Source organism: Coturnix japonica, chromosome 3 (assembly GCF_054131305.1).
Source record: "Coturnix japonica strain WE chromosome 3, WE-NBRP24, whole genome shotgun sequence".
Classification (NCBI taxonomy): Eukaryota; Metazoa; Chordata; class Aves; order Galliformes; family Phasianidae; genus Coturnix; species Coturnix japonica.
In genome coordinates, this window is record NC_140665.1 from 22934379 (window position 1) to 22959974 (window position 25596).

A 25596-nucleotide genomic window follows, 5' to 3' on the forward strand; every position below is an offset into this window, starting at 1 on the left:
AAGTCTGATTCTTTGGAGTGGTGAGCTCCAACACCACTTTGACTTTCACTAGCCTCAAAATCCACAGAAAGGAGTGAAAGAGCAGAGGGGCAACATCAGCACAGGACAAGAAGCACACTAATCAGAGCTGACACCTGCCCAACTGCACATAAAACTGACACCAGCAGCAGCCTGCTGGGAACACAGGTGCAGAACATCATGAAAACACTGCCACTGACAGCTACAAGGGTACATATGGCTCAGAGCCAGAGTCCACTTCAAAGCACATAGGCTTCTATGCATTCCCATGACAGGATGCTACACTTTCCGCTCCTCTCTGCAGACTCCACATTACTGGATGAAATAATCCAAAGTACCTTCATGCTGCTGCAGTCTCATTAGCAAATCATCAGGAGCACAAGTGAGTGCTGAGCATCATCAGCATTTCCCTGAAGCCCAATAAAACCAATAAAAACAAGACACACTCTAAGCAGGAGAACACATACTCTACATACCTGTCACAGCTGCTTTTAAGACAGCCTCATTTCACAGAAAGGTAGATAAGGCAAAGTAGTTGCAAGCAAAAACAAGCAGCACAAGTACCAAGGAAACCATGCCTGGTTACAAGCATGGACAGATCATACACAGATGTACTGATCCACCAGCCAAATCTGGATAGCAGGGATATCAGGAGAGTGTTAATTACTATTTCTATCGGCAGAAGTAAGGAAGGGTAATATATACTCTCTCAGGTGATAAAAGCAGAAAGAGAAACAAATCTCTGACTTCTCTGGACTTTTCTAGGGATAAATGGACCAACTGTGCACTGGTTTGGAAAACTCACAGTTTAGATGAAACAATATCTAACTCTAAGAGAAGTTTCACTCAGTATTTCAGTAAAGCCTAATTGCGACCACGTGGAGCCAGGTCAAACTGAAACTCCTGTTAGATGCAAATACCATTCTAAATGAGAAAAAAAGGGATCAGCTGGCAATCCTTGTTCCCTGCTAAAAGTTAGGACTTTTAAACATGCACAGCTGCCTGCATGTCTGGGACTAAATTGAGTATCTCACACACTTTGCATCTCCAGAACATTCTGTGATTTTCTTGAAAGGACACGTAATGGAGCTGTATGGGAACTGTTGATCGTGGCCTGGGTATATTCGATCCAACATTCCCAGCCAAACTTGGATGTTCAAGTTACTCAGGATGGCTTTGGCTGGGGCCTGTGGCAATGCCAGAGTTCTGTTCAGACCCCTATTGGATTCTGGTCTCAGGTTTGGCACGGAGCAGAAGAAAGATACAGTATAATTGAAAAACGGTTATTAGCTGCCTACTCCACATTACAGGTGGTAGAGCTGATAACTCAAACGGCTGAAATTTTAGTTAGAACCACTCTACACCTATCTGACATTGCCCAGGCCTGCTGAGACTGCAACATGTGCTATAAGAAGAGACTGAGATTGTTGCCTGAAACAACAGCCCACCTTGCTAGAGGACACAATCCTCTCCAGTGCTGGCAGGTTGATTACATCTGGTCCTCCCTTGGTCTGAGGAGGTGAGATACGCCCTGACCTGTGTCAATACTGTAAGTGGGCTACAGCAGGCCTATCCAGTACCAAAAGCAAACCAGGTATATACTATCAAGGCACTTACTAAACTGATGTCTGCCTAAGAGACACCTCAGCAAAGACTTAAAACTGCTCAGTTCCACACAGAGCGAGACATACATTAGAAAAAGATTAAATACTGCAGACTGCCTCATGCAAGAAGCACTCATCTGTGTTTTTGCACGTTACATAATAATATACAGTGTCTATGCTTTCCTCTTTCTTCATATCTTTATAGAACTTTGGGCTCTGGTGTCTATGGGCGAATAGAGTTGAAAAACCAGGGATGACATTAAAATACTTAAAACCAAGTTCTCCCTGCAAAACACCATCACAGGAAAGGAAAAGACCCCAGTATGGAGCAAAGTAATTCATTCATTGTTCACTGCTTCTCAGCAGAACTCTGCTCAACACAACAGCTTGCTGCAGGAAGACTTCAAGGAATTGCAAGCTTCTGTTCTTGCAGAGAATCAACAAAATAAGAAGTACCGGTAAGACTCATTATTCATACCTTCTTAAGGCCCCAAAACAGAGTCCCTTGTTCCAGTCCAAAGCTTCTGTCAATTTCATCTTCATATTCTGCAAAGATTAATAAATCTTCATTAATTACATAATTCTAAGAAAAGCAACAGTTCTGTAATGAGGCACTCTGCTTCTAAATGAAAACAAATTCCCTTCATCTTCTTCATAGCTGTTGATGCTTGGAGCTGGGGAAGGGAAGATATCTGCATGCAAAGAATTCAGCAGATGTGAAGCCTACAAGTTTTCCTCTTTCCCAGCAGGTGCATTTCTATAGAAAGACCCCGGGCTTTGTCCTGTACACATCCTGAACCTTCAGATGATGAATACAGAGTAGCCCTGACCACTGGACACAGGTATGCATTGCAACACGATGAATTAACCCTGAAAGATGCGCTACATAATGAAATATACTTTTTCCTCTCTTCCCTCACCCATGCCCATCAGGTATTCACACATTTCTGCTTAAACTTCCCCCAAGCCTCCTCATCTCTAGGCTGAAAAATGATTTTAATTTTAAATAGATATAACAGAGAGCTGAGCATGTGCCATTTAACACATGGGACCTATAATAATCATCACTTCTTATTTTTTAGGACTGTTTGATATCTCCCTCTAGCGGCAAAGATGGGCATGGGACACGAAGGTGACCAATAAAAGGTGTACAGTGAAGATGCCCTTAGGATCACCCATCTCCTCCTGAACTCTGGCCATGAGGGGGCCCATTCACCTCCATCTCCTTCTAACAGGTTTGACAGAAGAGTGAGGAAGAAGCAGCAGAGAAATCCAGCTCAGCCACAGGCTAGGAATGCTACAAGAGTGAGTGCATCAGCATTACAGACTTACTTTGAGAAACCTGGTACACTTCATAGAAAGAATAGAAGTGAGAGCCAATGGTAAGGAACAAGTAGGCACACAGTTCCCATGCTGGTAGCATATCTGGTCTGGGAGCTGGTCCGCTGTTCTTCATACTGACTGCATCTCTCTAGCTGGTCCCTGGAAAAAGCAAGGAAAACAAAGCAGAAACATTGCATCACTGAGCTTGGAAAAGCCCACTCAGATCATCCAGTCCAACCATCACTAAACAGTACAATGCAGCTCAGCATTAAAGACTTTTACAATACCAAACAAGTTAATGAAAAACAGAGTGCGCAGTGTTTGTTCTGCAGTCACTTTGTGATGCCAGAGCCCTCACCTACATCTCCAGAACAGCAACACCCTCTTAGTGCTCTGCTTTGTGGGCTCAGGGCATATTGCACACCCAGAATTGTAACAGAAAAGCTACAATGTGTCTAGGTATGTAATGTATCTCCAAGGAGGACTCTGAAACATTACTTCTCCATGCACACACTTGAACTTGGGGGTAAGCACTTCTGGCACTGCATGCAACTAAACGTTGTTGTTTCAGGTCCAAATACACAGAAAAAGGAGTGCACACCAGCTAAGGTTAGTGTGAAAAGCAAGAAGCTGTGGTGCGCACATTACTGTACATACATAGGCAGCCAACACACATTTATTTCATAAAGAACCGGGCCAGCTGGCTTTTGGCACTAAGACACACAACACACCTCCCACCTACAAAAAGATGGGCATTAGGAATGCAGTATCTCAGCTGTACCCGAGACGTGCACTGCAACAACGTGCACACCACATGTAGTCCCCTGTTCATATATAGGTGAGAAGCCTCCTAGCCCTTCGAGACGCGGCAGCGAGGGGCACCGGGACTCCACAGCCCGGACACGAGGGGCAGCTGCGGTCACAGCCGGGCAGCGCTCGGCACCGCCCGCAGCGACACCGCCGCCATCCGCGCCCGGCGCCCCCGGAACCGCTGTGGATGCCCCAACGGGGCCCGACCGCGCTGAGAGCGGGCAGCCCGCGGCCCCTACCTGCTGAGGGCTCGCCGAGGCTGGAGCAGCACGGGGCAGCGCCGGCACTGCGCGCCCGCTCCCGGCCGCCGGGCGGCGCCGCAGCCCTCCCTCCCGCAGCGGCGGAGCGGCCCCCGCCGTCCTCCTCGTGCTTCCGGCTCCGGCTCCGAGGCCCCGCCCCGGCCCTGGATGCTGGCGGCCCCGGCTGGGCCCGGTGGGGCATTGCAGGTCCGCGGGCTGCCGGCTGTTTGCAGGGCGGGGAGCGGTGTCCTCGTTAAAAGATGGGTTTTTTCCTCTTTGACGCCTCAACCCTCTTCTCTGTTGACAGAACTTCCCTGTTTTATGCCCTTCCTGGGTTAGTCAACACACTTTCCCCCCAGAATATAACAACACCTACATAACAGCATCAGAACATTACCGCTGTTGAATTCACCAAGAATGCCCACAGTGCTGTAGCAGTTCTGGCCACTAAGGGTCAGTAGAGATTATATTTTCCTACTTTTTGTGACTTCTATTTAACAGCGTGAGTAAAAATGTCCTCTAGATGGCTGCATAATACAAACTGTATGTGTGCAGCAGTAGCTTTGCGGCTTTGAAATAGGAAGAGGTATGACAGGTTACATCTTCTACATCAGGTTACACTGGCAATAACACCTTTTTAATTGGTGTGGTGACATCCAGGAGTTGATGCATATTCTGTGACTGTATAAGTAACTTTCCTTCCATAAATTTCACTGCCAAGCTAATTGAGCAAGAAAACCGACAAACTCCCATATTGGTCCCACCTGGAAGATTTTCCTGTCTGGACTTCTAATTTGGATGAGAGCTTTTTCTTTCCATAGGTTGTACGTAGTAAAATGTGAGAAGAATCTCAATGAACAAAGCTGTTGAACACAGCTTTCATGAACTATGTATCTACACAGCTCTCACAGTTTGAGATGGCATGAATGAGAGCAGAATCCTGCTGTTATGACAGGCAGTTGATGAACTAAAAAGTGAAAACCTTAGAAATGGAACCAGAAGGCCCTGCTCATATCAACACAATATTGCCCCTTACTATTGATTTTCTGCACAAGTTCTTCAGAGTTGAGCTCTTTACAGAGCTGCTGATCACTAGGGTCTCTTCATGTCCATGGTGAAGTGACAGACTGAGGATCTATAAGACAGTGAAGTGGGAAATCAGGCATTCTGTCGTTGAAAAAGCAAACCAAAGCTACTGGCTTATCGGATCTCCCTGGAGCCTTCTCTTCTCGGTTCTGAACAGCCCCAGCTCTCTCAACCCATCCTTGTAGGGGAGGTATGACACCCCTTGGGTCATTTTTGTGGCACTCCTATGGATGTTCTCCAACAGATCCACGTCTCTCCTCTACTGAGGATTCCACATCTGGACACAGTTCTCCAGGTGAGTTCTCACCAGAGGGGCAGGATCACCTTCCTCACACCGCTGGCTGCACTTCTTTTGATGCAGCTCAGGATCTGGTTGGCTTTCTGGGCTGTAAGGGCATATTGCTGGCTCCTGTTCATCTTGCCATCCGCCAGTACCCCCAGGTTCTTATTGGCAGGGCTGTGCTCAATCCTTTCATCCCCCAGCTCGTATTGGTAGTGGGGGTTACAAGGCATGCCCTAGAACTAACCTTTGTAGGTTCATTTGTCACAGCCTTGAGCTGAGCTTCTTGTTTTCATTTATTCCCTGTAAATCATATGGTAATGCCCCACGGATACAACATTTGAATGATGAGACACAAGCAGCATCCACTAAGAGCCTGCATATTAAAAGCTGAGCAGCATATACAAGGATTAGCCATCTATGTTTAGAAGAAAAAACAAATGCAACAAGAAATATCCAGGTAGCAAAACAGCAATTTTAAAAATTAAAAGTTAGAAATATAAAAGCTGTGGTATTTGCAGTGAGAGCAAAGTGAGTTTTCCAATAGCCAAGATAACTATGATACAACTGGGGTTCATGTGCAACCTCCCTCCAGAGACCTCAGCTATAGTGTTATGAATTTTAGGAAGAAAACTTTCAAGATTATCATTTTGTGTCCTGTTTTGCATGGCTGAATGAAAAGCCAGTGTTACACTACGTTTGTCGGTCTTGCAGATAGTCCCATCTTTACAGGTTTCTCTATCCTCAGCCCCCTGGCAGGCTGCCTATGAAACTCAGAGATTTTATTTTTTTCCCATCACTTTCAGCCATATATATACACCAGCAGAGATCCTTGCAATTGCCAAGTCAGTATTTCCGTGCACATAGAAAAATCATTTTCTTGGTTTCTTTTTAATGAATCCCTTGCATCTTCAAGAACTTGTTTCATGCTCTATGGCTGGAAAATTACCATTGTGCTTCTAGCTGGGGATTCATAAAATTACTTATGTAAAACTATAGTAAATTAATACAGTATTATAACTAAGCACTTCACTGCTGGATTCATGCTGAACATCTCAGAGACTTCCTCCTAAAGATGCTACATGTATTGCTTAACTAATGCCCAGAAAACCATTGCTCCTGGTCAGAGCCCTTTAAGGGATTTCCTTACTCATTACCCAGTCTTGCCTCCAATGAAAGCAGAACTGGCAGCTGGAATGAGGTTGAACTGTGCTAACTTGATCATGCTTAAGTCTAAGTTAGCAGTGCCTGCACAGCTTGCCCTCTTTTATAAATAGGCAGTGAATAAACACAAAGCTGTGTTTTGCTTTGGTTTTCAGTATAATATTCTTTAAATGCTGTCTGGCTTTATGTGTCAGATTATGGGATTTAAGGGGATAGTGAGTGAGTCAACTCCCACCTACCTTAGCCACCAGATTGAAACCTCCCATGATTCCTGGCGAGGAGGTGGATTATCCATTGGTAGAAAGGACTACTCAAAAAATCCCTACTTCAGATTCTTACTGTTTCTAAAACACAGTAGAACGAAATTCAGGAAAAAAAGGCCATTATCATAGACATTTTACTCGACTGTAATTTAAGTTCTTACAAATGATGGCCAGATTCCCACTTGACCTCAGTCAGAGCAAGTAGCTGACAAAATGTAAAGTTATCCTTAAAGTGTTGCACGTTTAGATTTACCAAGGCTGTAAATCAGATGCAAATCTCATCCTATTCTACTGCATCAAACACAGATTACTCATATCTGTACACATCTATATTTAATCCATGGCGCTATTCCTGAAAATACTGCCTTTTTAATTAGTTCAGGAGAATAAATGCAGCAAAATAAATAAATAAATAAAAATACATCTCAGACTACTATATAACTATCCAAAAATATCCAGACAGAAAACTCTCCCTCCCTGCCTACTCAGTAAATTTCCTAAACTCTATCTCCTGACACCTCTACTCCATGTGAATAGCCAGGAAAGGATCATTTCCTTTGCCACAACCATCCATATTTTACTGCCTTATCCCTTACTTCCTTTTGTCTACCATAGCCTTGCAAAAGAATGGGCATAAGCACTGCTCCAGGTTGGTTATTTTTGTTTCTGTTTGGCAGAGTATTTTTCCTTTGTCTCTTTAAGGTCTATGAAACTGAGAAGACTTGGTGGAGCTGACTTTCACATCACCACAGACGGAGCCAATGCAGCCCTGTCCAGCAGCCAGCTATCCAGACAGAACCAGCAAGGTGGTGGAAACTCCACGCACACTTCTTGGCTACCGGGTACGCTCCTTTGGCTGTGGGGTCCTGTTCCCCCTATGCATATGCACTGTCTGCATCTGCCTCCAGATTGCACTGTAAATAAAAAACGAACAGTAGCTTTCCTATCTGAGTATATGGATGACATTTTAAGGATTAAGTAAACATATTGCTCGACAGGAGGAGCCTTCCTCTAACAGAAGTTTTTTTTTATGTTTTATCTGAGCAGCTTTCTTGCTCTGTGTATTCATTGCCTGCTAATTTATCTCCACTTTACCTTCTACCCTTCCTTGAAGAGAGAGTAGTAACACAGAAAAAGCTTCCAATTCATACAAAATTGACTTTAGGAAGAAGGTAGATAGATAGACATCTTCTATTTTGCTTGTGTGTTTATGTAACAGGCTATAAATGTATATAAATGATAAGAAGTACTCCGTCACACTTGAAGCATTTTTTAGATCATTCTGGAGATGATGCTTTTCAATAGGAAAAAATTCAAAAGCTCTCTTGGTGCTTGTGCAAAATGCCAGCAACATCTCACCCTTTGCAGATAATCTCTTCATATAATGGTGCTAAAATATTAAGCAAAATTGCATTGAACTCATAAATATTTACAGCTATTTGAAATGCCAAAATTTTGCTCTGCAACTAGCACAAATCAACTGAGTAACATTATGTACAATAAAAAAATGGGTCACTGCCAACTGTGGCTTATAACTGCAAAATGATTTGCAGATACATTGAACTACTGCCTGAGGACCAAGTACAGCTTTCAGCACACAGTGTCTTCATTGACTACTGTAGGTTTGTAACAGGTCCCAAGCCTCACATCTCCCATGGACTACCATAAACTTCCAAACTTCTTCTGTCTGAGTAGAGATCTTGTAGTGGCAAATGGGAAGGGCATTTCTCTCCTTTGACATGAAAAATTAGGATAACCCTGCTCATAGGATGTAAGTCCTACAAGAGGGATCATCACAAATCTAGCCTGCCCACAGTGTCATCATTCCTGGACAGTGGCTTAAACAACTGAGTCAATTTAAAGCAAAATGCAGACATTGTTTTATAGGAGACAGAGACCCAGAACAGTCCTTTCTGTCATGTCCCAGATGCTCAGTACAGCATCCTACAGCCTTTTTTGGCCCTATCTATAACGCATCTTTGCCACACAAAAAGGCACGTGAGCTGCACAACTGCTTCTGGCCTATGCTCTGAGCAACCACAAGCCCCTGTTACTCCCCACCAACCTGACTATTTTCAGCTGAAGTACTCTGTGGCCATTTGGAGTAAAATATTCTGAATAATATCTCTCTTTACTCTTTCAATAGCTCCCAAAACACAGCTGTAGGTCCTGTGGTATGACTTAAGCACTTAATCTGTCCTGATTACTTTGTAACAGAATGCAGAACACCATTCTTGTGAGCGGTTCCATTTAATACTCACCCTTGAAATGCACTATTTATCACCTAAGTGTTTTCCAAGCAAGCATTAATTTTCCATCATCCCATCAAATTATGGAACAAAACATAGTAATGTTATCACCATTTTACAGATTTAAAAAAATTAAGGTGAAGAAATCAACTGATTGACCCAAAGGCTTGAAGAAAGTCATAGTCAGAGCTGGGTTTCAGAATTAGTGTTGTGCTCAGAACAATTCTTCACACTTCCCTTCTGAAGACAAACTACTGCCAGTACCAGTCCAGCTTTGTCATCCTTCAGGGCATTTTCTTTCCTGAACTGAGAGGAGCTATGAGAACAACTTTCTCACCACAGCCAACAATCCTTCATCTGCTGGGTTATTAATGCCTGGGCAATGACTGCTCTTGGAGCAGTCTATTTGGATAATTGGGTTTTTAAAATGTGCTTTGAGAAAAGTGCTCCTTTTTAATTAATGAATGTTTACAGGAATAAATATGTTAAAATAATGCATCAGTATTCTTCACATTAATGGCTGATCTCATTTATGGCCATTCTCTGAAACCAGGGAATCAACAGGAGAGGCAGATGGAACAACCGTAACTTCAGTATCTACCTTCTTTAAGGGCATAAATGAAGAAATTGCTGTTATTATAGCTTGAAAGCAAGTAATTTTGGGGGGTATTTTCTAAAGAGGGGAGAAAATAGGTAAAGAACTATGATATTACGGTAAAGACTGCTTCAGGAGGGCACTTATGTTCCCCTTTTGAGATGCCTGCTATCTGTGATTCCTCAAAACATCATTGTTAAGATGAAAAACATTCAGTACAACCCCAGAAGAATTTAAAAATTTGCACAGTGTTTCAAGAGAATAAATGTGACCTATTAGCAAAGAATACTTTTCAACAGTAATTTTCAACAAATTGGTTTGTTTTCCACTACTGTGTAACATCACTGTCTTTTCCTTTTCATTAGAACTAGTCACTTTTGAGGCTCCGAGTGGAAGAAAGGAAAGAAGAAAATAATTGTTAAGAGCAGCTTAAGTGCACACAGTATAAATCTTGAACATTTTCTGCTTTGTTTCTCTTGGTATTGCTCTTCCTACAGGAGAAACCAGCAAATCTTGTTTACTACTAATATCTTCTTCCAGCATCCTCTGTGAATTCCAGATATTTAGTCACAAACTGTGCAGGAGCAAAACTTGTCCATTTCCAAATGACCTTTTTTGAACCCCATTCAAAAATCTGCAGTCACTTAAACCTCACTTGCTTGACAGTACACACACCCATACAAACAGGACACTGTTCTCTATTCATCATGCTTGAAAACCATGTCTGAACTTGTGTGTCAGAAAAATAAAATAAAACATGTGGCCTTAGCTGTAGGATAGATATTTCACTAGTACGGCCCACAGCATTTTATTTTATTTTTGTTAACAACACACAGAATAGGTGCTATTACAGAATAGGTGTATTACCAGAGCTTCATCAAGAGGTGACTTCTGTTCACCTAGAACTTTATTTCAATGCATGTTGCTGTCACTTGGAGATGGGAGTGTTAAAGTAACTGCTGATGTCAGCATCCCCCTCCAGTTGCACCCTGATACACAAACTGTACCTCAAACTTCCAGCCCTGTTGCAAAGAAAGAGCACAAAAGCTTTCATGGCTAGGGACCCTTCAGGCTCGAGGTCAGAAAATCATTCAACATTAATGGAGCTTAAGTGCATGCTCAAGTGGTTCTCTGAATAGGACTGATTTGCTCAAATGAGACTTCTGTCTTTGAGGAGAGAGTCATGCTACCAGCCCAGCTTTCATAGGTGGCTTTATAATAACAAAACACAGAGTGCATTCATTAAGTAAGAGCATGAAAATACCACCAGGTGAGTAAGCAGATTGCAGTTTCAATAGTGTTTTCATCACAAATACTATGATTTTTTTTTTAATTACAATGAAAAGCTCCTGACAGTGTCAGTTTAAAGAAATCATTCCCTACAAAGCTTTTTTATTTGTTCTTTACAATTTCCATCATCAGGTATTAGACTCTTCAAAGAAAGAGCAACTTGTCAGAGTAAAAATGCTCGTTTCAGAATTCAATGAGAATATTTATTCTTTCTTTTATCTGAAGAGCACTGCAATGTGATAGGTGATATATAGAAAATAACTAGTCCCATTGGAGGGTAAACTCCAAATAACTTTGCTTTTCACAGTTCAGACTAGATGAGCAGGATTTTGTTTTGGTTCATCAACTGAGGAATTATTAATGACCTCTAACTGCAAAATCTTTGCCCTTGCTGGTCTGCAAACCTTAAAACACCTAGTGCTGTTTTCAAGAAATTGTTAGAAAAATCCTCCTTTCACTTTTTTATCTGGATATCATTGTTTTACAGCCATGACACTGAGACCTCAAGCCAGCTGTGTGGCTGGATAGGCAGGATACTCCTCCACATATGAAATGCCAATTGATAGGTCTGCTGAAGGGTTTCTAGCACATACAAGCCCAGATCCTCAACCTGCACAGCACTAAAAACATGAAATAGCTAAGAGTTTTGCCTCTTAATCTCAGAATTCCTCAGTTAGACATAACAGCATGAGGACTGTGCCTCAGGAAGCTGAGTATCACTGCTACCACCAGCATGAGAGGAATAAGTTGTCAAAGTAAAAAAGAATTGTTCAGGGTTGGAAAACCAGCTGGGCAGCTCTACAGGGGAACTGATCTCCATGACAGGGTCTTCACATTATCTCAGCTCACACTACATTTGGCCAAATTTCATGCCGGTCATAGAGGCCTCTGGTAATTCATCAAGTGTAAGCAAGTGGGATTTCAGATGTGCTCTCACACTGTTCATCATGCTGATGGGGCTAACATGATATGGGCAGCACACAGACAGGGATACCTGTTACACTATCCAGAACCCTTCATGCAGGCCTTTGGGAAATGACTGGGGAAACTATGCAGAAATTTCTGAGTCTCATCCTGATTCACAGTCCAGGACTCTGTGCCTGACTTCCAGGCTTGTCTGGCTCCCAAAGAAGCCTCCGTCATCCCTGTTGTACGTTGAAGTAATCTGTAATGAAATGTGGTAATAGATTTTATTTATTTATTTTCCCAGAGTATTAATTTGGAAATATGTCTGGGTAGGGCATTAGTCCCCTAGGAAATTATCTTCCTGACATCAATTCCCAAGATGATCCCCCTTTGATATTAGACTGTGGGCCCGTTGCCTTAAGCCAAGACTGGTCACAGTGTGAGAAAAGATTACTTTTGTCTCACAGTCTCTCCAGAAAACAAGAAATCAACTTCTCCAAGTTCCAAAGGACAGAGCTGGGAAGATGAGCTGCTGATTTCCCTCTGTGAGTGGAAACTAATTGCTGCAAAACCACAGAATACAAAATGAAAGGGAAGTAAGACATAAAAAAGCAGGCAGTACCAGTCTTGGATGCTACATTAACAGAATTCTATTATCTGTCTGAGAGACCATGCTGAAAACTTGCTGTATTCCAAATCACTCTCTTCTTTATAATGGGTTAAGGCAGAATCTTGCTTTAGTTTTTCACCGTAAATGCCAAAAATAAATGATTTAAACCAGATGCATGGTATTTGTGCACATTTTAGGGCAGCTCCGGTTTAGCAGATGCCTTGTATTAATAATATACAGTTGCGACAGGAAATGTGGTTTAGGTTCCTGGAAAAACATAAAAGCTAATTCCATTACTCCATTTCAGGGTGCCTTTCCTCAAATGCTAAACTGGTTTTGATTACACGGAAACCTTACAGTGAGAAAACTTCATCAAGACTATTAACTTATCAGTACTTATCTTCCTTCGTACACATCTCCTCCTGCAGACCTACGTGCTGAGCTACCTGTAAACAAGCCTAGAACACACAAAATGATCCTACAAAACCTGGAATACTGCAAGTTTCCTTTTTAAAAGACTATTTCGATTATTATTTTTCCTTATACATACTTTGTTCTGCTTCCTATTCTCCCTTTATTCTGCCTGAACAAGAGCCCTCACTTTGAGGAAACATTTCAACAACAGCAGCCCCCCAAAAACTCTCATCCATGGCAATGAGACAAATCACAGAAATTGATCTCTAGAGGGAGTTTTCTAAGGGCTGAAGCACAAACACTTTCCAGAACACTGATGCAATGAGCATGAACTTAAACACTCAGTTTGCTATCTGTGTTTTGTCACTTGATCCATTCTGAGCAGCTGGCTCAGAAAAGGCTTTTTTTCCAGGAAAAGAGAAGCACGACGGATTCAGAAATAATACTGAAATGAATTCACTTCAGCTAGCTAGTGCCATACAATTTATTCAGTTTATGTGTCACTGCGTGTAAGCAAAAATTACAGGAGCACATTGCTTTCAACACATCTAAGTACATATGTTTTTCACCAGTAAACCTCAGTGAGGTCCTGAATTCAGGAATGTTACTCTGATGATTAGCAGCTGTTTAATAGGCAAAGAAGGATCAGATATTTAATTCCTGCTTGACAACAGAGAAGGATAGTTCAGACAAGAAGCAATGGAACGACCCACACACAAACACAGACAAACATCTACAGCTAATATTGTGTTTGGAGCAAAAGCAAATGTCTGGAGGTGAATTACAAAATTAGAAAAAGCTGAGTTTAATAGGAGCTTAACTCAGCTGCCCACAGTGGAAAAAAAAAGTAGTTTGAGGTTTCATAGGGCTCAACCCTTCCCCTCCAAAAATCTCTCCATCAGGGTATCGTATGGCAGCCCACTTAACCAATGAAAAAAGGAATCAGAGGCATTACACTATTTCATTGTGGTGTGCGGACATAACATTGAGGTACGCTGAAAACCAGTGTGTGATTACCACCCCCAGCTAGGTATCACATGCATATGTGGGTTTGTTGTTACTCAGTGTGAACTGTATTGTTTGCCACGGCACAGTGAATTCCTGTCAGCCTAAGTGTTTGCAGTGAAGTCTTAAAAGGTTTCAGTATTGTAGCCTTGGTTTTGACCTGCACCTTAGCTGAGGTGTTTTCTGACTAAATGCACAATCTTCCAGGATCTAAGGGGGAATTTTGACACAAGGGGACAGACTCTTTAGCAGAGTCAGTTGTGACAGGACAAGGGAAAACCATTTCATTTCATTTTTACAGGGTGGAAAGGTACTGGAACAAGTTGCCTAGACAGGTGGTGGATGCCTTAGTTCTGGAGACATTCAAGGTCAGGCTGAATCGGTCTCTGAGCAACCTGATCACTGTAGGTGTCCCTGTTCATTGCAATGGAGTTGGACTGGATGGCCTTTAAGAATTCCTTCCTACTCAAATGGTTCTACAGTGCCCTCAGCAAACGTAGGGTTACCCTTAGAAATCTGGGGCTGTACGTGCTGTGTAGCTGACTAGTACTCACGTGTGGCTGTGGCAGTCCTTACAAGAGTAGCATTTGGGAATACCATCAAGAATTATGTCTGCCAAATGTTTAATTCAGTCAGATTAAGAAAAGCCACAAAAGATCTCCCCTTTGAACTGGTTGAGCAGCTGAGGGGAATGAAAAACTGTTTACTGTTCTGAAATGTTTTCTTTTCCCTTACAATTACTGCATTTTGCCAATTTATAACAATTTTTTTTTTCTGAATTGTTCTGAAGGTTGTCCTCTGCAAGCCATACTTATTATATCTTGCAGCACCTGACAGTGCAGCAAGTGATTTCCTAAATAAACAAGAGTCACACACTCTGCTGTGAAGAGTTTTCAGTGTGAAAAAGGAATGGCTATAGTTGATGAGCACCTCCATCAATTTGAGTAGTGGAAAACAATTTTATCAGCAGAACTGATAATTTGTTCTGGAAATTTTGGTAGCCCTTATTACACTATATGTTTATACAGATAGAATTAAATAAACCATTGCAGAAATACTGATCCATTGTGTAGTTGAGCACAAAGGCATAGAGCTACATGCCATTTTAAAGTGTGGAGAGTTATTCTCATAAATTCAGACAGTATTACAAGGTGAAAAAATATTCTGAAAAGATACCATAAGCAATTGGATAGGTAAGCATTCATATTGAACATACTGATGCAACTAAGGGGTTGAGTACCTGTTTTTGATGTCACATTAGACTTTTCCCTACTGAGTCCCACTCTCTACTCCATATTGTGTTGAAAGATAATACTGAATACATAAGACTGAAACTGGACGAAGAAAAGATCAAGGACTTGTGATGTGCATGTCTTCATTACAGCTAGTAGTATTCTGTAGTAATATACTACAGAAGAGGCTATGCTGGCATTAAATGAGTTTGCTCTAGTGCTGGACACAGCCAAACTGCAGATGAGCCAGCCAAGTAGTGGGGTAAGCCCTCTGCTCATCTCTAGGCCATCACAATTACATTCATCCCAGTACCTGAGCCAGCTCAGGAATTTCCACAACAAACTGGTGAGTGAATATGTTCTTGGGAGTGCAGTGATGGATGTGCCAAGTTGAAAGAAAATGAGAACCTCATCAGTACAAATATCAAAAAGATCTAACTTGAGTACTCCATGTGTGGTTGTACTAGAGAGTTACTTAAATCTAACTCTTTGAAAAGGTCAGTAAGTACTGTTGCAGTTGGTGGATTTCCATTCATGGCTACTGAGATTTATTAAGAAGCTTAATCTTTTCCAAGAAAGAATTACCAAAGATGCTGCCAATTTTCTGTTTTCTCCAACAACACTGAGTCTAGATCATTAGAATAGCATTACATCTCTCCTGAAATTTCTGCTGTTCTGTAAAGGATCAAATTATATTTCTAGCCTGAGCAGTGTTTATGCTATGTATTAGAATAGAGGCTGAGAATTTTAAATGGAATCCAATAACACAGTCAGATTTGAGAAGAAATCTCTGGGGCTTCAGCAAGCGTACAAGCATAGTGAGTCCTTGCACTGTGATAATGACAGTGGACAGGCCGCGTTCACAAAGTCACCACAAGAAAGATCCATATTGGAGTGTGGAGGGCTTTTGGATGTGTGTAAGCTTATCTTGTTTGGTTGTTTTTTTTTCTTTTATTTTTCTGGACACAGGAAGGATTATGTATGCCACAAGTAAAGTTTGCATAATTCGGGATTATAAAATATTGCATCTCACCGTATTTAGCTTAATGGAATTATCTGGTTATTCTACCAAGTTGTTTAAAGTCCCTCTCTTTGGAAAGGGCAAGTAGACTAAGCAGGTGTACTTCTGGTAAGTTTTTGCTGTATGTATAGGCATTGCTTTTTTAAAGCCACACAGTGCATTTAAAAGACCTAATTTTCTACTTTCATATTCTGGAGTAATGAGTAACTAAGAACAAGTGAGAGCCATGAGTAACACTGATGAAGTGAAACTCATTTCCACAACACAGAGTTGGAAAATACCAGTTTCTGAGAGACTTGCCCTTTATATTTCTGCAGCCTTTTCAAATCCCACAGTCACAAGCACAGACTGTGAATGAAGTTACTTTGAGCCCTGCACAAGTCCATCAAGACTATCCAGCATGGAGATACATTTGATACGGATCAGTTGCACACACACAGATGTGGATACAGTCACTGGCTGAAGAAAACCTCAGCTGCAGATTTTCCAGAAACTAAAGAAACACACAGAGTAAAGTGAAACTGTATGCTTGTCTGGTTTTTAAACTTTTTGCTCGGGGCTCTGCTCTTAGCCCACATCATGCACAAAACACCAGAACAGGCAAATCTCCGGTCTGAGCCACTACAGCTGCTCTTAGGTTCAAAAGGGAGAGAAAGAGGACGGTCCTTTAGCCAGTAGGATTTACAACAATCATGAGAAAATATGCAATTGCCTTTCATTCTGGCTTCATTCACCATTGCAGTCCTTCACTTTTCTGCCCTTGTGAAGCTTAATTAATTCTCTGTACAGAGGGCGAATGAATACAACACCAAAGCTACCAACCTCTAGCTGCTCATTCTGCTGGACACATACTCGCTATTTAGCCTCCTAAAATCTAAAGTTTTAAACAAAAGTCACAGTCTGCTTCAGCAAACAGCCCTGAAATTAAAGTCAAAACTTAGTGCTCATGCAATTTTGTATTTTAATTTTGTGTTGTTCATTTAGTTTAACTTTTCAGAGTTAAGCAATGGGATGCAAAAGACTATCCTGACCTGGGCAACAGAGAATGAAAAAGTGCAGTAAGTTCCACATGCAAAGTTGTTAGTGAAGAGCTGAAGGAAGAGCCATGGCAGACTGAGTAAAGCCACATCTCCCAGCTAGATGATGGTAGACAAGTACCCCAGAGCACTATGCCACAGGAATATATAAGGCTTGTGCTTTAGCAAGAAGTTTCATGATGTCAGAACATCCACAAACAGCAATAGAGGAGCAGGGCCCTGCATACACAGATTGTCTCTCCTAGGTCTCTGCTCTTCTCACAGAACCTTTCTCTGCTCTCCACTACAAAAGCATACATACATTCCCCTCCATTTATCTTTTATGAGATTTGCCAGGCAATGTCCTGTATTGACTTCCAATCTTTCATCTGAAATGGAGAAGGCAAGCATCACTCAACCAGCTGACAATAGGGGAGAAAAGCTTTGATATGCTAACTTAGTAAAACCCAACGTCCTAGTTGCAAATCCACTGTAATCCCATGTTATCAGAAGGAATCCCCAGTTGTTTGAGAATCAGGAAGCTTTCTGCTATGCTATTATTCTCTCTAACATCCACACTTCCCCTGCTGCTTTGCTTTTCTTGTGAAGCACAGCAGCATGTGGAAAACCCTGAAACTGAACTGCCGATAACATCACACCTTTAACAAACTTGCAGACTGATGGATTCCTACCAGAAACTGTGTTCACTGAGCAAGCTGTAAATTTAGAAAGGTAGGCATGTAGCCTGACTGAACGAAATGTAATTCAAGAAATGATTATATACTTAGATAAATACCTGACAGGACCAGCTGTAGTAAAGAATAAGCTCTCTACATCTCTCCTAGTGGAGTGTGGGTCTCCCTAAAAAGAAAAAAAAAAAAAAAGGTTTTATTATTCCAGACTTTTACCAGAATTTGCTATCACTGCGTATCATCTGGATATGCATGAAGAAACAGGAAAAACAGCATACACATAAGTATGACAATGTCAGTTCAAGATAATTGGGAAAAAAATACTTCTAGGATTTCAAACAGGTCCATTAAGTTACAGTATCACCCATCAGATATTTGAAGAAAATTCTGCTCAAGTGAAACTACCGTTGCTGTAGATCACAAACCCTAAATGCATGTGTGATGATGGAAACTGTAGTCCCCTTGGGAAAAACAAATGCTCCAGCTAATGCTGCTATAAATGTTTTTAGACGTTTCTCTCCGTGCAAGTGTTGTACTGTCTCCTGATCTCTGGAAAGATGGAAACGGTTCTTTCTTTACACAAGATCCTGAATACTCAGGTCTGCAGAGAAAAAAGCAGACCTGTGAGGAGAATCAAGGTTTGCTAGCCAGACCTGCTGTGGGTTTACTCTCTTTCATCACAACTTTGTCCTGGCTGTTTGTTCAATGAAAGCGACTACCTCCTCTGTCATTATACTGCCCATTTTCACTGCAGACACTTTCTTAACCCAGATTTTCTGCATTTTGTACTTCTTCTTTGCTTCCTCTCCTGTTTAACTCCTTGCCTTCAAAGCAGATGCCCCAGAATGGCATGGACCCTTTGGGCAGCCTCCTGCTGCCATGGGAACCCCTCTGGGTGCTGCTGCCAAATGTAATCCTTCAATGACAGAAGCAGCAAGGCAAGAGGAAACAGTGCCCAAGAGCATGCCAGCTTCCCTCCCTGTCAGCAACCATCCTGGTCATCGTGGAGTGCAGCATGACATGCGCCTGCTGCATCAGCCACAGCCTGCGAGTGACAGCTGTGCAGGACACCAGTCACACCATAACTTCTGTAAGCTGCTCCCCACTGAGCTGCAGTGACCAAAACGCCATCTCAAAGCCTCGTCTCATGTCCCTGGGGATGACAATGCTGGAGGGTGCCCCACTGTCCCCCCAGAGCAGGCCTTGTGGGGCCACATAGGCTGCTCTGCTGGCCCTTATCACCACACACTGCTCTCTGTCTAGCAGCAATCTGGATTTCTCTAGGAGATGTTTGAGAGCATGTCTGCACTTAGGGAAATTCCCATTTTGCTGAGCTGCCCCACAGTTTTATCTATGCTCCTTCTGAGAGGAATTAATACAAAATCCCCAAGCCCACTGTATTTCCCATTGCCTGTAGAGAGAAACCCCAAATGAGCTGATTTGAAGCACTTGTCTACTGCTTGTTTAGCTGCTGGTGACAGAGAGAAATCTCCAGGGAAAATGGCATTTTGAGGGAAATCCAGTTTTACTTTAGCCAGTTGTGACAAAATGACTGAATAAATTTTAGCCCACTGAGAGGTTTGGATCTCCCTCCTACATATTTTAATAATAATAATAAAACAATAAAATTTTTAAAAAGAGCCTATTAAAAGACACTCCTAAGAAAATAGCTTTAAAGTACAGTCGCATAACAATCCTTAAAGACCCTATAAAAAAATTCCAGACATCCCTCAGTTGTGGTGGTGGCTCAATTTCTGGAAAAGGGTGGCAGGGTTTTTTTTTCAGTCTCCAGTTACAAGCCCCAAATCCACATTTCCACACTCAGGATATAACAAAGGCCCCTGAAATTGAAACAAAGGGACAAGAGTGACTTTCTTTTTAAGGATCTGCTAGTTGACAGGGAACTACTATGGGAAACAGATGAGAAACACAGACTCCAGCTGAGTTGTGTGAAACAGCCAGTCCCTGTTTGTTAGCAGGCAAAATGGCAGGCACGTAGACCTCTTTATTGCTGCTTTTTCTCTTGTGCTCTGCTTTATGTTCTCATTACGAATTGCGAGGCATTATTATTGAGGGGGAAACCATCCTGACCACACCTCCCAAAGTCTGCACACCCCCAGAGGCAGGGCAGACTTACTGCCCTGCCAAAATGCATGGGAGGGACAGAACACAGAGCTGGACTCCTGCTGTGCGCAGGAGAGCACACTCATACACCGGGGAGAGCGCTTGCAATGGCGTGAAAAGCAAACTGGTCCATGGGGAACTTAAGAGTCAGGACAACCAGCTGGTTACCACGAGATGGGTGGGACCAGCTCCCACAGAGTTCCTGAGGAGCTTTTTTTTAAACAGGAAAGCAAAGTTATTATCTATTTTTTGCCAAACAGCTTAACTGAAAAAGGAAGAAACATCAGTCTTACAGATTGTTCATCCAAATATGTTATTCCCTGAAAAGCACGTATTATCTACATGTTTTAAAATGAGTCACCAGAGTCCTGCTATGTCTGGGGAGTGAACAAATTGAAGAGCCAAATGCGTCTCACAGCAGTAAGAAGCAGGATTACTAAAGGGCTGATTTAGTACTGGCACAGGTTACCAAGGGAGTCTGCTCATTGCCATCCTTGTAGATTTTTAGGAATGAATTAGATAAACAGCTGCCAAAAATGGTGCAAATTAGAAGGGAAGGAGTGTATTTTGCAGTATCACGTGGTTCTACATAGGTCTGAAGACACTGCATTTCATTATCAGTCACAAGAAAAAACCCACCACTTCCTATATGTTTTCTATCAGTAAGAGCACATTGCAATAACTTTGAGTAATTATTTCAACGTTACTCAGAAACTGTTTACATTGGACAAATTTGCATCATGAATTTGCCTATATTGATAGCAAGAAATATGCCACTACCAGCCTATGTAATAACTCACTCTGATGGAGACACATAACATGCATTAGCAGACCTGGTATAAGCATTTACCTTTTATACAGAAAATGGTACTTGGTTTTGTTAATTGGTTAACGGTGCAGAAAACCCATTCTTGGCCATTGACCTATTTATATAGTAGCTGGACTGTTACAGTGTTAAGACTGTTGATAAAATATTTGCAGGATAACTTGACCCCACAGATGTTGTTAATGTTCAAGTGTTGTAAATATAAACTAACTGACATTTAAGCAACAGAATAAATTGTCCCTGGTGCGTGTGGGATACATGACCATATATGATTTACAAAACAACTGAGCAGCTGGATTTATAAATGGTTAGCTTCAGGAACTGCTCTGTGGAACTTAATCCCAAATGATTTTTTTCTTTTCATTTCTTGTTCACCTGCTTCTGCCCAGACAAGGACACCAAATGGAAAAGGAAAAAAAAAAAAAAAAGTGATGAACCACCACCAAGATGTTATTTTGCACAATGATTTTAGAAACAGAAGATTATTGGTGTTGCACTCTAGCTTCAGTAGAAATGAAACAGTGGGGTTTTTCTTTATAACTTAAATGCCCACTATCTAACTAATTAAAGTCCACTATCCGGGTTTTATCTAGTCTCAGTCTAATTCAATAGTCCACATGGTGGGTCCACAGCCTCTAGTGGAGACCATCACTGCAATTTTCATAAAGAAGTTTTAAAAACTAGTGATATTCTGTTATGGTTTAGAATTGGGTGGCAGATATGCCTGAAAAGCACAATTAAGAAGCCTTCATACAGACTTAAGTAGCTCTGTTGACTTCCTTAGTGTGGACATACAATGATCTGCTCCAAAATTTCTACCACGCTCACTTGATAAATTTGCACTTATAATATGGGAAAAGCCCATGCAGTATGATACAGTGGTAACAATAGGTAAATAATGAAATATAACAGGAATTCTACAGGAAGAACTGCAAACCAGATGGGAAGCAACACAAGAATACAGCCAGGTTGCACAGTGGCAGAAAACAGTAAACTTAATTCGTATCTTCCTTTGTCTCTGTGAGTCTTCATGCCAACTGGCCTTTGAGAATTCCTCATCCTATGCCTTTGAATCTGTTCACGGAAAATAGCATATGATTTTTAAGCAGAGCTATACGATCTCCTTTATGGAATGCTGTTAAGTCCCTGTCAAAGGAGGATCAGCAAGTCAGAGGTGCAAAGGACCACACTCCCAGTGAATAAAGAAAAAAGTCAAAATTCTTCAACTATCGTTTGGATCCTACCCTAGAAAATATCCTCTCATCACTAAGGAGATGCTAGGAGATGATCCAGCTGAACCAAGAATGGTACGGTGAGTAAAAGAGCTAAAAGAGCGGGTGTGTTTGCCAACCATTGAACTAAAGATAGAAGGCTCTGTTTATGCATTGACACAGAATATCTAAATACATGAAAAGGAGGCATTTTCCACTGTCTACAAAAGGAGAAATTCTGGAAGACGGATCGATGCCAAGCATTTTTCTAAACTCGATGTGTTAGAAGGACTCTGGCAACTGTCTTTAGAAAAACAGCTCATGTTTGCACATATTCACCAACCTTTTTGGGAGACAGTTTCTTCAGACCGCCATTTGGGCTGTGCTTGGCACCTGAGACATTTTGCTGGAAAATACATGTTTTTGTTACTGTAGAAGCTAGTAAGATTTACAAAGATTATGTTTTGGTCTGGGGAAAAAACATAGAAGTGCATGACTGGGGACTTCAAATAGGAAGAGCAGAAGTTTCTGGCAAAAGCTAAACAAGCAAAGTAAAAACTCTAATGGAAATAACATACTTGGGAGAAAACACAGCAAGGAATACAAGAAGGTCTCAGTACAGCTGAGGGCACTGTAAACTGACTTGGCTCAACAGACAAGGAAATGGAATGAAGATTTAATAGAATTATGAGATATGAAAGAGTATTTTTGTCTAATTTGGATAAAATAATTCATTAAGATTTCAGTTAGCTAAACAAGACAGGCCCACTGCCTATCACACAGACAGCAATATTTGAAAAGGTTGGAGTGTTTGCCTATGACTGGATGAACGTATGATGAGTGAGCTGCCACTTTGCTCAAGGAAAGATGTTTTTAAAAATGAGAAGCTGTAGAGCACTACAAACAACCCGCTTTGACTGTTAAGCAATGACCTCGAATATTTCTTCCAATAACATGATGGCTCAAAGTTGATCACACAATGCTCTCCTTAGTTCTTGCAACATGTCCATTTAACACATACCCCCAGGCTGTCTGTGCCCTTGAGCCATGACCCTGTGTCAACTGTGCCACCAGATGAGTTTTTAGGGTTTACCTGTTGCTGTGATCTTTATGGTGAACTACTTAGATTTAAGGATTCTATTATCTTATGATGCATGCTATGAACTATGATGCCTTGCTATGAAACCTGCTTGGATTTGGACAATAAGAAGGCTCAGGACTATTGCGGTGCAAAGAACAGGAGATGCAGGAAAAGTCAGTAGAAGGGAAAGTTCACCTCTTTTAAGGTCATTCTGAAGACCAATTCTTGCGAAACTCAGTTTAACCAAGTTGTAGATTTTTATACATACTGTGTCATCTGTCTTCACTGATCTTCTCAATTTCAGTTTCACTTAAAAACACATGCCAGATCAGTTTGAAGTCTCGGTTGCACAATCCCAGTGATCTGCCTGGCAGACTACTCCTAAGAAAGCCAAGAGCCCCAGTATCGTCTGTATGGCGCCTGCATGTTTCTCACACACTGCCCAAGGAGAGCGCAACAGGCAACGCCAAAGCAAATAGTCTGACATTCTTTGTATAGATCAGCAACATGTCTTTCATTAAAATCTGCTGTGACCACAGTTGTGACATTTTTTATGCAATTGTAACACAGCTGATCTCTTGAATTACAGACCAGTGAGAAGGGATCCCTGCACAAGCAAAATGAAGGGAACTGTGCTAACAATGACTCGTAGAGGAATACACTGGTGATTTTTCTAGCAAACTAAGTAATAATGAAAACTGGAACCAGACATCTGATACCTATGGTTCCTAAAATAAATTCCTTTCCTCTCAAGGAGGAAAAAGGCCTAAATGGGGAGACCAAATCTTTCACACTCATGCATTAACTGCAGGAACCTAATTTACGTACACAAATACACACAACCTGGCCCCTCATTCCCAAGACTAGATTGGAAAGTTACAACTATAAGTAAAAGACATTTACATGTCCCACAAACAAAACATGCTTACCGCACAAACAAGTCCATATATAGGAGTAAAGCTATGAAATGGGATAGAAACAAATGAGAAAGAATCAAGATCCAGCAGCAGAAGGATGCAGCTGTCAACTTAAACCTGAGCTTCCAGTTGTATTTATGCATCTGTAAGGACCAGGAGTCTTCTGAATAGAGGATTTTCCTACATTGTGGTCAGAATCAGGTCATCACAGACACTGCTTTAACATCAGGTTCTTAATGAGGGAATTGTATGGTTTAAACCAAACAAACTCTTGGGGTTTTGCTCAATCCCAACCCTTTGGTCACACAAAGTCTTGAATTTGCTTCCTAGCTTGCTTGACCACTGCCATTCGAAGTCCACACGAGCAGTCTGTACACCAAGTACACAAGCATATTCTCATCATCCAACCGACATTAAAGACTTTGTTCACAGTGCATGCTTGGTATTAAAACCTTGCCACCAAAAGTAGGATTTCTACCTCCAGCTCATAGCTGAGTACAAGACTAAGCTAGCGGGATTCTCTTTGAGTTCTCCTTGCAATGCTGAGGTCAGCCCACAAGACCTACATCAATACCCGCTCCAACAAGTGTACACAGGAGACTAGCAAGCACCACTATTCAGCAGGAAGCCACTTGCTAACCTGCTACACAGCAAATACAGAATGCTCCCCCAGTCTCCAAAACAACACACTGCTGATACTAAAGCACCACGTCTCCTATTTCCTTATATTCATAGATCCCTCCTGTGTGTTTTGCTTTTTTCTTTTCTCAAGCATGGCCTTTGTAATGCCATATTTCAATATGAAAAATCTGGGAAGTCTTGCTACCAATACAGTAACACCCCCTAAGCCTGTTCACAGGTACTTCCTTTGCCATACAATCTCTTAATAGTTATTATTATTATTTTGCCTATAGAAGGATCTTTAGACATCAACAGATATCACATGCTTTGCCCTTGAATAATTCTTTAATGCAATTTGAAAATCTTAGGCGAACTTCTTTATGTTAGTAGATGTTACAGTGATGCTCTCTCTATGAAAGATACATTTTCAGTGTCATGTCTTTCATCTTAGCAGGTTAACCAATTCTATTTTAAGAAATTAATCTGAAAAAAAAAAACAAACCAAAACTCATTTAGTTCAATCCTGAAGCCTTCTGCTCCAAGTGGTGGTGAAACATACCAACACAGACAGTAAATGGCAGTAAATGGATAGTGAACTTATTCCACAATATCTTCTTTTACAACGTAAGCGCAAAAACTTCACACTATTCACGTCAGCATTTCCCGTACGGCCAAAACATAATCCTGAAAATTCTGTGAATTGCTAAGGATATTATAAGCTCAGGATAAGATTACAGAGAAACAATGCAGCCATTTTGAGCTGAGCTTTCCCACAGTGAAAGGTTCAGTGGGGCCCAGCTGGTTGTTTTGACTTCAGACACTGACTCAGGGATTGGAAAGTTGGACACCAAGGGTGGAGTAGAGAAACAATTTGGCAGGCAAAAGGAAAAAGTTAACCTTTTTCAGTCCACTTGCTGTGCACTGCACCTACCAGCCACAGCAATGTCTAAAAGCAGATTAGCTTCTGTATATACGGGGCTTAGTGGCATACAAGTGGTT

General features: G+C 41.6%; 1 protein-coding gene across 9 annotated transcripts in view; it reads right to left on the reverse strand.

Moving 5' to 3' along the window:
• Positions 1-25596, reverse strand: part of HHAT (hedgehog acyltransferase) — a 167159-nt gene that overhangs the window by 137828 nt on the left and 3735 nt on the right. For 6 of the 9 annotated variants that reach the window (XR_014944570.1, XR_014944571.1, XR_014944568.1 and 3 more), the window contains exons 1-3: positions 3995-4166; positions 2955-3104; positions 2101-2168 (exon numbers count right to left, since the gene is read on the reverse strand). Coding sequence is in view for 4 of the 9 variants with exons in the window: in XM_085543002.1 (XP_085399128.1) it covers positions 2101-2168; positions 2955-3078 (192 nt within the window). In the remaining 5 variants the exon portion in view is untranslated. Of the gene's footprint in view, positions 1-2100; positions 2169-2954; positions 3105-3994; positions 4168-17921; positions 17987-25596 lie in introns of those variants that run through there. The other 3 variants (XR_014944569.1, XM_032443397.2, XM_015857403.3) reach the window with 3 other exon arrangements.